This window comes from Linepithema humile, chromosome 2 (assembly GCF_040581485.1).
Source record: "Linepithema humile isolate Giens D197 chromosome 2, Lhum_UNIL_v1.0, whole genome shotgun sequence".
NCBI lineage: Eukaryota > Metazoa > Arthropoda > Insecta > Hymenoptera > Formicidae > Linepithema > Linepithema humile.
This window is the reverse complement of record NC_090129.1, coordinates 12,790,785-12,806,115: the sequence shown is the minus strand read 5'-3', so window position 1 is coordinate 12,806,115 and position 15,331 is coordinate 12,790,785. Positions and strand designations below refer to the sequence as shown.

At 27.3% G+C, this 15,331-nt stretch overlaps 2 protein-coding genes across 6 annotated transcripts; one reads left to right on the top strand and one right to left on the bottom strand.

The window, feature by feature from the left end:
- The first annotated feature begins 7 nt into the window (after positions 1-7).
- Positions 8-6,160, top strand: LOC136998159 (uncharacterized). 3 transcript variants are annotated; one of them, XM_067350529.1, is made up of 7 exons: positions 8-370; positions 680-778; positions 870-2,459; positions 2,620-3,671; positions 3,754-4,228; positions 4,723-4,788; positions 5,455-6,160. In XM_067350529.1, the coding sequence occupies exons 1-7, from the start codon at positions 232-234 to the stop codon at positions 5,670-5,672; spliced, it is 3,639 nt and encodes a 1,212-aa protein (XP_067206630.1). In that variant the 5' UTR covers positions 8-231; the 3' UTR covers positions 5,673-6,160. The 3 variants fall into 3 exon arrangements, with proteins under 3 accessions (XP_067206630.1, XP_067206629.1, XP_067206631.1); XM_067350528.1 differs by having other exon boundaries at positions 4,723-4,968; XM_067350530.1 differs by lacking the exon at positions 4,723-4,788.
- Positions 6,161-10,127: 3,967 nt separating this feature from the next.
- On the bottom strand, positions 10,128-14,455 carry LOC136998162 (uncharacterized). 3 transcript variants are annotated; one of them, XM_067350538.1, is made up of 4 exons: positions 14,018-14,416; positions 13,129-13,347; positions 12,788-12,853; positions 10,128-10,833 (listed from the first exon to the last, which is right to left on the bottom strand). In XM_067350538.1, the coding sequence occupies exons 1-4, from the start codon at positions 14,154-14,156 to the stop codon at positions 10,616-10,618; spliced, it is 642 nt and encodes a 213-aa protein (XP_067206639.1). In that variant the 5' UTR covers positions 14,157-14,416; the 3' UTR covers positions 10,128-10,615. The 3 variants fall into 3 exon arrangements, 1 of the variants encoding a protein (XP_067206639.1); XR_010888795.1 differs by lacking the exon at positions 12,788-12,853 and having other exon boundaries at positions 14,018-14,455; XR_010888794.1 differs by lacking the exon at positions 10,128-10,833 and having other exon boundaries at positions 12,729-12,853; positions 13,129-13,284; positions 14,018-14,422.
- Positions 14,456-15,331: the final 876 nt, after the last annotated feature.

Sequence of the window (15,331 nt, the reverse complement as noted above, 5' to 3'; positions counted from 1 at the left end):
GATCATTCTTGTCGCGCGGTAAAAGTTAGTCAATCAACTGATAACTTTTTCATAAAAACAAAAGACTGATTGGCTACTGCGTCGTACGACAAGCGTTACCGCGTCCAGTGTATAGAAGCCATAAAACTACATACCGTACATACTATATACGTTCAAGAATTATTTCATTTGATATGTAAAAGTCATTTTCGTTTTGTATGTATATATACGACTGAATACTTATGTGAAAAAATGTCACGATATATATTGTTTTTTTGTAATTGTCATAAATATTACGGAACAAATATGAAACACAAAAGGATGAACGTTAAATGTGCAGTTAATAGAAATTGTAAGAAAACATGTATTATACGTACAATTGCACAGAACAGTAAGTATTCATTTTTATTTTATTTACTTAAAATAATTAAAATATTTTCAGCGCATGTTGCATACATTCAGCATAACCTATTATAACCTATTTGACAGAATATAACCTTTTTAATCAAGTAATCTTTAATCAAGTAACCTTAATAATCAATAAATAAATCAATATAAGCCATAAATATGTATAGATTTTGCACAGTATCGTTATTTTAACTTCTTTTTTAGTTAAATTCTTTTTTAATTAAATTCTCGCAGCAACACGTTTTGATCAATTGTGTCCAAATAAATGAAATTAAATATTCTATTTTTACAGAAAATAAAGACGATCTTTTTATAATCGCTAAAAATTTAAATACAAATAATCCACGCATTGTTCTGGAGAAAATAAAATTAATTATTCATGATAACAATAGTAAGTATTACAATTTTAAATTCTGAAACTACGTGTGATATTTACATTGCATTTTTATTTTCTACACTAAAAATTTTTCTATTTTTTGCAGTAAATACAGAAACATCACAAGATGTTTGCACTATTAATATGAATACTAATAAGCATATTAATACCAATAGTTTGAACAATGCCACTGATTTTGACAATAATACAGAAATTTTTCTTAATAACGAATATGACCATAATGCAATAAATAATGTCAATAATACACATATTGATTCTGATAATGCCATGATACTTTCCAAAGATAATAAGAATAGTAGAGTAAAGACTATAAATCTTAATGTAACAGTTTCCCGTGATAACGATAATAATTATAAAACAGTAGATAGTGATATTAATACCAATAATTATATGAATAATAATAATCCTAATAAGAATATATCATTCTCCTGTGATAATGACGAAGATCATAGCATAGCAGATAAAGCTATTAATGCCAACAATTCTACGAATGATACTGATTTTGATAAAAATGTGATATTTTCTTATGGTAATAAATATGGTCACGATGCAATAAATGTTGAAGATTACGCCAATAATCCTAAGAAACATGCTGATTCTGAGAATGCCATAGTATTTTCCAATAAATGTGATAATAAGCATAGTAGAGTAAAGGCTGTAAATCTTAACGTTACATTTACCTGCGATAAAAGTTACAATACAGTAGATGATGACATTAATGTCAATAATTCTATGGATGATAATAATCCTAATAATAAAATATCACTTTCCTGCAATAATGACAAAGGTCATAACATAGTAGATAGTGCTATTAATGCCAACAATTTTACGAATAATACTGATTTCGATAATAACGTAATATTTTCTTATAGTAATAGCAATGGCTGTAAAACGGTAAATGATGATATCAATACCAATAATTCTACGACTGATAATGATCTTCATAATAATATATCATTTTCCTTGGATAATGATAAAAATCATACTATAGTAGATAGTACTATTAATGCCAACAATTCTATGAATAATGTTGGTTTTGATAATAATGTGATGTTTTCTCATGATAATGACAATGGCTGTAACACTATAGATATTAATATCAATAATTTTATGAATTGTAATAATTCTGATAATAATATGACATTTTCTGATAATGACAATGCCAATAATTCTGAAACTGGTGTTGTTCTCAATAATGTCATGATATTTCCCTATGATGATGACAATAATTCTAGTATATTGAATGATCTCACTACTGCCAAAACTTCTACGATTTACAATAATAGTGATAATAATATAATATTTTCCTGTGATGATGATAACATTATTAGCAACACACAAATTGCTTGTGCAAATATAACAAATACTTCTGAATATCTACCTTCAGCATCGGAAATTACAGTTGAAAACGAAACTACAGAACATGAAAGCATTCACAATAATAATTCTACAACTAATGATAAAAATTCTTCAGAATCACTGATAGACATTTCTTTTATAAATACATTTGGTTGTAAAGAAGACAATTTACATATTCCATTCTCCCAGCCTAAGGGACTTCAAAAAAAGAATTTTTGTTACTATTGTAAAAAGTTTCAAAGTAAAATTGCACGCCATTTAGAAAACGTGCATAAATTGGAACCTGAAGTAAAAAAATTTCTGTTATTGCCAAAAGGTGATCATATTTTTTTATTTTAATTCTATAGAATATTGTATATTTTTTATAAATAAAATAAGTATTAATAATCTTGTTAATATGTATATACATTTTACACAAGTTTATTAATATGCATTTCTTTATTAATATGCATTTCTCAATATTATTTTTGTTTTAGGTAATTTAGAGAGGAAAAAAATTATCGAAACTATTAGAAGAAAAGGAAATTTCATATTTAATACAGATCCTGCCATAAATACAGGAGAGTTAATTGTTTGCCGAAGACCTGCCAAAAATAGTTGTAAAACAGTACGAGATTTTACGAGCTGTGCAAAATGTAAAGGATGGTTCACTAAAAATAATATCAGGCATCATTTTAAGCAATGTGTAGGTGTATCCAAAGGCAGAAGTGTACAAATTTTAGGACGTGCTGTGATGGGAAGAATACATGAATGTGCAAGTGAGACAGTAAGAAAAGTTTTATTCCCAGTTTTGAGGGAAGATGATGTTACACGATGTATTAGATACGATAAATTATTAATAACATTTGCAAACAAATTATGTATCAAGTACAATCTTCAGCATCAACAAGATATGATACGTGCTAGACTTCGACTATTAGGACGGTTTCTTATCGCAGTAAAAGAATATAATCCTGATGTAATAGAATTTTCTGATATATATAATCCTTCTATATATGATGATTGTCTTAAAGCAGTAAATAAAGTAGCACATTTTGATAGCATTAATAAAAAATATGGTGCACCATCAGTTGCATCAAATATTGGGACAAATTTAAAACAAATTGGCAATTTGTTAATAACAGAGTGCATAAAAACAAATGATATAAAGAAGCAAAATAGTACAGAAAATTTTTTAAAATTAGTACAAGAAGATTATGGGATTTCTATAAACAAAACAGTGGAAGAAAATATAACACAATATAAAAGACAGAAAAAAATTACGCTTCCATCTATGGAAGATATAAAAAAGCTACACTCATATCTAAAAAACGAAAGAAAATTATTATACACAAAACTTCAGAAGAAATTTATGTACAAAACATGGCTGGAACTTGCAAAAGTTACACTTACGTCTACACAAGTTTTTAACAGGAGAAGAGCAGGAGAAATTGAACGTGTTACTATAGAAGATTTTAATACTCGCGAAGGTATAACAAAAGAAGCATATTTTGATTTATATAAATCATTAGGAACCAATTTACAACAGGTAAAAATTATTTTTTTATGTGTAAATAAAATACAAACTAATATGCAATGCAAAATAAAATTTCTATAACTTTTTTATGTAGGTTGCTGATAAATACGTAAGATTCTTAATTCGTGGAAAATTAGGACGCACAGTGCCTGTGATTTTAGACATGGAATTAGTTCAATGTATTGAATTAATTTTGAAGCACCGACAGGATGCAAATGTTTCTGAAAAAAATCCATATGTATTCGGCATACCTAATAGCAGTAAGCGCTATTTCAAATATTTAAGGGCATGTATCCTTATGCGATATTTTTCTAAAAAATGTAGTGCACAAATACCACATACATTAAGAGGCACTGAATTACGCAAACATATTGCTACAACGTGTATTACGTTGAATTTATCTGAAAATGAAGTAGACGATTTGGCGAATTTTATGGGACATCACGAAAAAATTCATAAACGCCACTACCGGCAATCAATACCAGCAGTAGAGATCATTCGTATGACAAAGTTTCTTCAAGCAGCATTAGGTGAAAATATGCAACAAGAATCTAATAATAGTGATTCAGGTATAATTATTTACCTTTATTACTCCATATATTTATATAGTTCTTTTTATAAAATACATTAACTATTGTATAACGTTTTTCTATATTTTTTATTACACATACGTATTTTATCAAAAGACAAAATTAGGTAAAGGCATCTATAATCCGATTCAAAAAATTAATAATAAAAATAATGTTATACAACCGCGGACGTCGATGTGTAGAAATTGAGTGGAATAACAATAAATAGTATGAATATGTAAAGTATTAGTAATATATAATATGTATATATATATATAGTATATAATATATATATAGTATATAATATATTTACATATTGTTGAAGAGAATCTAAATTGAAACGTTTCATTGTCGTAATCATTCCTGCTCCGCTCAATTTTTGTGCATCGATATTCGCAGTTGTGACACACATAAATCTTAGTTTTATGAATCAATTTTAATATATATAACATATATACATAACAGTTATCATAATATTATATTATTAATAATAGAGGAGAAAGTGCAAGATACTAGTGAAGATACATTGAGTGAAGAATCGGAAAGCGATGCCGAAACATGTATGATAAGTTCACGTAAACCTCTTTCAGTACAATCTAAAAACAAATTTTCTAAAACTTGCATAACAGATAAGCAAAAAAAATCAGTAAAAAGCAAAATTATACGTCAAAATCGTACAATTGCGAATAGCGACAGTGATTCTAAAACTTATTCTCCAAAAATGAAAAAACGTCGCAGTAGTAAGTTTATTTTTACTTTTACTTCATACAGTGTCTTTACAAATTTATCAAATAAGAGTGTGTTCTCTTAAATACTATTTAGTATTGTTTTCATGATTATGTCAATATATTGAGCTCTAATGTATAATGCAATTTGATTCAACAATTTTAATATACATAATAATAATATTTGATTTAAGAAATAATAATAATTCCTTGCTAACTTAATTTAAAAATTTCATTTATTTATATTATTTATTCTTATATTTTCCATTTTTAATTTTTACATTTTCTACATATTTTTATAATTATAATTTGATTTTATTAATAATTAAACAAATTTCTCAGTATTTTAAAGAAAACTTATATAAGTAATCCGAAACTAGTATAAATTAGAATAACATGAAATTAGTAAGAAATACATAAAAATTTAAATTAAGTTCAGGTGAATCATTACTTTTTATATAAAATAGTATTATTGATTATAATATTTTATTTATTTTGTAGCGTCTCCATTTGGTCCAACAAAAAGAAGACGTTGGATAGAAGAAGAACGTAATGTAATAATGAAAGAATTTCTAAATGAAATTAGCGCTTCACAACTACCATCTAACAAGAAAATTTCCCATGTAAAAGAACAAAATAAGTGCTTAGACAATCGATCTGTTGCTCAAATTAAAACATGGATCCATAATTATATATCTGGCAAAATTAAACGCCACTAAATGCATAAATGTTTATTCAAAAATATTTTAATCGTTTATTAAAAAAATACGATAATTATTTTTACTTAAGTTTTTAACAATCGCAGAAACATTAACTGTTTGTGATTATACATGTGCAATATATCATGTTCCATATACTATTATATGTGTTACTACATGTGCACTATGTCATTGTATTGAAAATATTTTAAACTTCTTTATTTTTTGCAAAATCAAATAAAATATCTAATAATTTTAGTTTTGGACACAAATAAAAGTTAACACAATGTTATAAGAATTTCACAAAAAAGAAAGTTAACGAAGCGGTACTGTGCAACCATTCGTTTTTAGGGCATATGTCGATATTAACTGTTTGTGATTACATGTATAATACATTATATGCCATACGCTATTATATATATGTTATTATATATGTTTATATGCACTATGTTATTGTATTGAAAATTTTTAATTACTTTGAATAAATATAAAATAATGATGATACTCTATTTTACGATTGCACATAAAATACATGTTTTTATAATTCTGATTATCCGCACATTTAATGTTTATCCTTCTGTATTTTTTATTTTTTATACATAATATTTATTATAATCATACAAAAATAACATACCTTATATTACAGCTTTCATGCATAATGTAACCGATACGTACAAACGAAACAAATTGAAATGATCCAATGACGCTTATAAGCTTTCTTCAGATAAATTTTTATAGACAAAATCTAACTCAAATCTTAGGAAGACCTTCGCATCAAACATTTCATGTGAAGTAGGGTAAACTTACTACTGCGACGTTTTTTCATTTTTGGAGAATAAGTTTTAGAATCACTGTCGCTATTCGCAATTGTACGATTTTGACGTATAATTTTGCTTTTTACTGATTTTTTTTGCTTATCTGTTATGCAAGTTTTAGAAAATTTGTTTTTAGATTGTGATCAGCCATCGACGAGATTAAAGACTCGCTGTTCTTCGAGCAAATCTTCAAGACCACTATGTTGACTCGCTGAGTCCAGGGATAATTGAAGAACACTAATGTTACTAATTGCATCTGTTATTTCACAAAAACGATTAGAAATTTAATCTAATTTGTACATTTATGTATACAATATATTATATATATATATTTTTTTTTTCTTTTATATATAATCTAAAATTGTACTTATATTTATATATATAATACCTTATATATTAATCATCACGTCACGTTAAAAATATGACAGAACATGTACAATGAAATCCTGAATAATACGATATATAAGTATTGATTATGTCACATATATATGTATATGTGTCAATACGGCGGTGTTCATAATTTTTTAATAACGGAATTTTTAATACATGTAACAATCATATTACTCTTCACGCCATGCAAAAATTTAACCATTATCGTTATCAATGCATCTAAGTACTTACGTTATAATTCAAATTTCATACCTTTTGCGACACTTCTGTATTTATTTAATTTAATAAATAACATTGGATTATCTAATTCATTAAGAAATTAATTATATTTTTCAAACTAGTTGATAATAATTATTTACAATCCTTCGTAATTAAGCACCATATCATAATCGATCGCACTAATGTAGTAACAGATATGTTTATATATGTATATAATAATTACATGAAGAGAAAGTTAGATTACGGAACATTAATTTTGACACTATTTATTTAACTTAGATATTAATTTATATATGTTTTCAAAACACGGGCATTGATTATGATTTTTCTGAAGTCCTTAAAACTGCCTCATATTATATAGTGGCAGCTTCCGGGTCATTATCATTTTCAATAGGTATAATATTAAATAATCGAGTCTGTTGCAATTGAAAATTAATTTTTGTAATTGAATAATGACTATTAATATTATTAAAATTATGTTATACATATGTGTGAGGATCAACTATAACAATAAACATGTTTCATTTATTAAAGGCAGTTATGAGAGTATAAAAACATAATATGCAAGCGTGCATTGTAAATTTAATACATGAGTATATATGAAATCATAATCTTTAAGACTGTTTATATAATAATCTAACTATCCTGAAGATTTTAAATATTTCCAAATCTTTGTATTAGGCATTCATCAATGACATGTTAATTGACGTGTTTTAAGTGTAGAAAAATCTGTTTAATTAAAGATGAAACATATATGAGTTAATATCTAAGTTAAATAAATAGCGTCAAAATTAATGTTTGGTAATCTAACTTTCTCTTCATGTAATTATTATATACATATATAAACATATCTGTTACTACATTAGTGCGATCGATTATGATATGGTGCTTAAGTTTAGTTAAAAATGTAATGTTAAATCATAACAAAATAATGAATGCATTAAATTATTCCTCATAACGAAAATATTTAAATTTCTAATTCATACATATATAAATTATCATCTATTATCATCTTTTATATGTAATCTTAAATTGAAAATCTCTAAGGGCCTATCCAGACAAACTTGCATAGTCGCATAAACATATACATCAGGAAATGGATTGGTTCATTTCCTTATTGACATCATTGCAACCTCTCCACCAATGATAGACTTGCATTTATAGTAAAATAGTGATTAATCAACCTTGGGTCGTTCAAACCGTGTACAATCGAAAACGCTATATACAAGTGTGTCTGGATAGGCCCTTAGAGATTATCAATTTAAGATTACATATAAAAGATGATAATAGATGATAATTTATATATGTATGAATTAGAAATTTAAATATTTTTGTTATGAGGAATAATTTAATGCATTCATTATTTTGTTATGATTTAATATTACATTTTTAACTAAACTTAAGCACCATATCATAATCGATCGCACTAATGTAGTAACAGATATGTTTATATATGTATATAATAATTACATGAAGAGAAAGTTAGATTACCAAACATTAATTTTGACGCTATTTATTTAACTTAGATATTAACTCATATATGTTTCATCTTTAATTAAACAGATTTTTCTACACTTAAAACGTCAATTGACATGTCATTGATGAATGCCTAATACAAAGATTTGGAAATATTTAAAATTTACGGGATAGGTAGATTATTATATAAACAGTCTTAAAGATTATGATTTCATATATACTCATGTATTAAATTTACAATGCACGCTTGCATATTATGTTTTTATACTCTCATAACTGCCTTTAATAAATGAAACATGTTTATTGTTATAGTTGATCCTCACACATATGTATAACATAATTTTAATAATATTAATAGTCATTATTCAATTACAAAAATTAATTTTCAATTGCAACAGACTCGATTATTTAATATTATACCTATTGAAAATGATAATGACCCGGAAGCTGCCACTATATAATATGAGGCAGTTTTAAGGACTTCAGAAAAATCATAATCAATGCCCGTGTTTTGAAAACATATATAAATTAATATCTAAGTTAAATAAATAGTGTCAAAATTAATGTTCCGTAATCTAACTTTCTCTTCATGTAATTATTATATACATATATAAACATATCTGTTACTACATTAGTGCGATCGATTACGATATGGTGCTTAATTACGAAGGATTGTGAATAATTATTATCAACTAGTTTGAAAAATATAATTAATTTCTTAATGAATTAGATAATCCAATGTTATTTATTAAATTAAATAAATACAGAAGTGTCGCAAAAGGTATGAAATTTGAATTATAACGTAAGTACTTTGATGCATTGATAACGATAATGGTTAAATTTTTGCATGGCGTGAAGAGTAATATGATTGTTACATGTATTAAAAATTCCGTTATTAAAAAATTATGAACACCGCCGTATTGACACATATACATATATATGTGACATAATCAATACTTATATATCGTATTATTCAGGATTTCATTGTACATGTTCTGTCATATTTTTAACGTGACGTGATGATTAATATATAAGGTATTATATATATAAATATAAGTACAATTTTAGATTATATATAAAAGAAAAAAAAAATATATATATATAATATATTGTATACATAAATGTACAAATTAGATTAAATTTCTAATCGTTTATGTGAAATAACAGATGCAATTAGTAACATTAGTGTTCTTCAATTATCCCTGGACTCAGCGAGTCAACATAGTGGTCTTGAAGATTTGCTCGAAGAACAGCGAGTCTTTAATCTCGTCTATGGCTGATTGATTACCCTACTTCCCATGAAATGTTTGATGCGAAGGTCTTCCTAAGATTTGAGTTAGATTTTGTCTATAAAAATTTATCTGAAGAAAGCTTATAAGCGTCATTGGATCATTTCAATTTGTTTCGTTTGTACGTATCGGTTACATTATGCATGAAAGCTGTAATATAAGGTATGTTATTTTTGTATGATTATAATAAATATTATGTATAAAAAATAAAAAATACAGAAGGATAAACATTAAATGTGCGGATAATCAGAATTATAAAAACATGTATTTTATGTGCAATCGTAAAATAGAGTATCATCATTATTTTATATTTATTCAAAGTAATTAAAAATTTTCAATACAATAACATAGTGCATATAAACATATATAATAACATATATATAATAGCGTATGGCATATAATGTATTATACATGTAATCACAAACAGTTAATATCGACATATGCCCTAAAAACGAATGGTTGCACAGTACCGCTTCGTTAACTTTCTTTTTTGTGAAATTCTTATAACATTGTGTTAACTTTTATTTGTGTCCAAAACTAAAATTATTAGATATTTTATTTGATTTTGCAAAAAATAAAGAAGTTTAAAATATTTTCAATACAATGACATAGTGCACATGTAGTAACACATATAATAGTATATGGAACATGATATATTGCACATGTATAATCACAAACAGTTAATGTTTCTGCGATTGTTAAAAACTTAAGTAAAAATAATTATCGTATTTTTTTAATAAACGATTAAAATATTTTTGAATAAACATTTATGCATTTAGTGGCGTTTAATTTTGCCAGATATATAATTATGGATCCATGTTTTAATTTGAGCAACAGATCGATTGTCTAAGCACTTATTTTGTTCTTTTACATGGGAAATTTTCTTGTTAGATGGTAGTTGTGAAGCGCTAATTTCATTTAGAAATTCTTTCATTATTACATTACGTTCTTCTTCTATCCAACGTCTTCTTTTTGTTGGACCAAATGGAGACGCTACAAAATAAATAAAATATTATAATCAATAATACTATTTTATATAAAAAGTAATGATTCACCTGAACTTAATTTAAATTTTTATGTATTTCTTACTAATTTCATGTTATTCTAATTTATACTAGTTTCGGATTACTTATATAAGTTTTCTTTAAAATACTGAGAAATTTGTTTAATTATTAATAAAATCAAATTATAATTATAAAAATATGTAGAAAATGTAAAAATTAAAAATGGAAAATATAAGAATAAATAATATAAATAAATGAAATTTTTAAATTAAGTTAGCAAGGAATTATTATTATTTCTTAAATCAAATATTATTATTATGTATATTAAAATTGTTGAATCAAATTGCATTATACATTAGAGCTCAATATATTGACATAATCATGAAAACAATACTAAATATTAGGTCCTTGAATAAGTTCTCGCTGTTTCTTAAAAGATGGCGTAGCGGCACTCTGTGCATGGAATTTCGTACGGAAACGCATCAGCTAAGTAGTACTATATGTAACCTCAAATTCTAGTAGATACAGTTTACCACAGTGTCAACCACGTGTTTAATTACCTATTGCGAAAATGTCTACTTTTGTGCCAAATAAAGTGTTTTTGCGGGGAATTTTATTGCACTGCTTTATTCAAAAGAAATCTGCAGCTGAAGCACACAGAATTCTTGTTGAAACATATGGTGACAATGCTCTGTCGAATACGACATGCAGAGACTGGTTTAGGCGCTTTAAAAATAATTACTTTGACCTTGAAGATAAAGAACGTTCTGGAGCACCGACAAAGTTTGAAGACGAAGAATTGGAGGCATTGCTTGATCTAGATCCATGTCAGACGCTAGTAGAGCTCGGGAAAACATTGCAAGTAGATGCGTCAACAGTTTCAAAACGTTTAAAAGCGTTAGGAATGATCCAAAAGCAAGGACATTGGGTGCCGTATGAGTTGAAGCCGAGAGACGTTGAACGACGTTTTCTCATGTGTGAATTGCTGCTTCAACGGCATAAAAGAAAAGGTTTTCTGCACCGTATCATCACTGGAGATGAAAAGTGGATACACTACGATAATCCTAAGCGTAGAAAATCGTGGGGTAAGCCCGGCCATGCATCAACATCGTCGGCAAAGCCGAATATTCATGGTTCGAAACTTCTGCTCTGCATTTGGTGGGATCAGCAGGGCGTAATTTATTATGAGCTGCTTAAACCTAATGAAACTATCACGGGAGCTCGCTATCGACTTCAGATGATGCGTTTGAGTCGAGCTCTAAAAGAAAAGCGGCCACTATACGGGCAGAGACACGACAAAGTCATTTTGTTACATGACAATGCTCGGCCACATGTGGCAAAACCAGTCAAAACTTACCTGGAAACGCTTCAATGGGAAGTTCTACCTCACCCGCTGTATTCACCGGACATAGCCCCCTCGGATTACCACTTGTTTCGGTCGATGGCGCATGGTTTGAGCGAGCAGCGCTTCCATTCTTTCGAAGAAACCGAAAAATGGGTCGATTCATGGATTGCGTCAAAAGATGAATCGTTTTTTCGACGGGGGATTCAATTACTGCCAGAAAGATGGGAGAAAGTGGTCTCTAATGATGGACAATACTTTGAGTAAAGTTATTGTAAGCCTTATATTTTAAATTAATGTTTTTTTTTAACAAAAAAACAGCGAGAACTTATTCAAGGTCCTAATAGTATTTAAGAGAACACACTCTTATTTGATAAATTTGTAAAGACACTGTATGAAGTAAAAGTAAAAATAAACTTACTACTGCGACGTTTTTTCATTTTTGGAGAATAAGTTTTAGAATCACTGTCGCTATTCGCAATTGTACGATTTTGACGTATAATTTTGCTTTTTACTGATTTTTTTTGCTTATCTGTTATGCAAGTTTTAGAAAATTTGTTTTTAGATTGTACTGAAAGAGGTTTACGTGAACTTATCATACATGTTTCGGCATCGCTTTCCGATTCTTCACTCAATGTATCTTCACTAGTATCTTGCACTTTCTCCTCTATTATTAATAATATAATATTATGATAACTGTTTGTTATGTATATATTATTAAATACTGTTATATTCATACTATTTATTGATTCCATCAATTTCTACACATCGGTCCGCGGTTGTAATTTTTAGAATCGGATTATAGATGCCTTTACCTAATTTTGTCTTTTGATAAAATACGTATGTGTAATAAAAAATATAGAAAAACGTTATACAATAGTTAATGTATTTTATAAAAAGAACTATATAAATATATGGAGTAATAAAGGTAAATAATTATACCTGAATCACTATTATTAGATTCTTGTTGCATATTTTCACCTAATGCTGCTTGAAGAAACTTTGTCATACGAATGATCTCTACTGCTGGTATTGATTGCCGGTAGTGGCGTTTATGAATTTTTTCGTGATGTCCCATAAAATTCGCCAAATCGTCCACTTCATTTTTAGATAAATTCAACGTAATACACGTTGTAGCAATATGTTTGCGTAATTCACAATCTTTGCAAAGTATTATGGCATTATCAGAATCAATATGTGTATTATTTATTAACATTATTTATTGCATTATGGTCATATTCATTATTAAGAAAAATTTCTGTATTATTGTCAAAATCAATGGCATTGTTCATACTATTGGTATTAACATGCTTATCAGTATTCATATTAATAGTGCAAACATCTTGTGATATTTCTGTATTTACTGCAAGGAATAGAAAAATTGTTAGTGTAGGAAATAAAAATGCAATGTAAGTTTCACACGTAGTTTTAGAATTTAAAATTGTAATATTTACTATTGTTATCATGAATAATTAATTTTATTTTCTCCAGAACAATGCGTGGATTATTTTTAGCAATTATAGAAAGATTGTTTTTATTTTCTGTAAAAATAAAGTATCTTAAAATTTTATTTACTTGGACACAATTGATCAAAATGTGTTGCTGCGAGAATTTAATTAAAAAAGAATTTAACTAAAAAGGAAGTTAAAACAACGATACTGTGCAAAATCTATACATCTTTGTGGCTTATATTGATTTATTGATTATTAACTTGATTAAAAAGGTTATATTCTGTCAAATAGGTTATAATAGGTTATATGTTGTGCTGAATGTATACAATGCGCTGAAAATATTTTATATTATTTTAAATAAATAAAATAATGTTACTTACTGTTCTGTGCAATTGTACGTATAATACATGTTTTCTTACGATTTCTATTAACTGTACATTTAACGTTCATCCTTTTGTGTTTCATATTCGTTCCGTAATATTTATGACAATTACAAAATAATAATATATATCGTGACATTTTTCACATAAGTGTTCAGTCATATACGTACGTACATACATAACGAAAATGACTCTTACATACCAAATGAAATAATTCTTGAACGTATATAGTATGTACGGTATGTAGTTTTATGGCTTCTATACACTGAACGCGGTAAAGCCCGTGTCACACTATACGCATTGAAGAATGAGATTAGAGATCGAAGATTGGGAATTTGACTAATCAGGAAAAAGTAATATTTGTGTGCTTCTTCCCGATTGGTCAAATTTCCAATCTTCAATCTGTAATCTCAATTTTCAATGCGTAGTCTGATACGGACTTACCGCTTGTCGCACGACACAGTAGCCAATCAGTCTTTTGTTTTTATGAAAAAGTTATCAGTCGATTGACTATCGTGTTAACTTTTACCGCGCGACAAGAATAATCGCGTCCTGTTATTGAAACATACATGAACAAACCTATAAAATTTGTTAGATTATTGAAATAAATAAAAGCAATAGTCAAATTCATTCATTAATTATTTAAATAATTATTCTAATTTTATGATCGTTTTTGAAACATAGATATTGATTATGTATACCTTTTCTAATCAGTTTTGAAAACTAACATATACAATGGCAGTTTCCAGGACAATTTTATTTTCAATAGATCTAATAATGAAGAATTGAGTCTTTGTTGCAATATGACACTCCAAAATGGAAAACGATTAATTAACATTATTAGAGAATATTATAGATTTGTTTTATTTATCTTAATACACTAATGCATATTACGCGAACGTTCGTGCACGATCCCGTGTCGCGCGTGAAGAATCACAGCGTGCGAGTGCTCGCTGAAGTGAATTAGCAAGTTGCTCGCTCTCACTCGCACTCACGAGATCGTACACAAACGTCCGCGCCCTAATTATTATTATAAAATGTCAGAAATAATTCAACTGTTATAAATATTAACAATATTATTATGTCCTGGAAACCGGGTTTTACATAAAATTGTATAGCAATAAATGGCATATTTCAGGACATCATTGTATTTTTGAATTTAATAAATGTTAAACACTATTTATCAGAATAAGAATTATTATTATTATTTTTTTAAACGTATTTCTATTAACGAGAAGCGATTTTGTACAATTGTAGAGTGATTTATACAAAATAAAGCAATGTCCCTGGAAACTGCCTACTTATATACAGTCA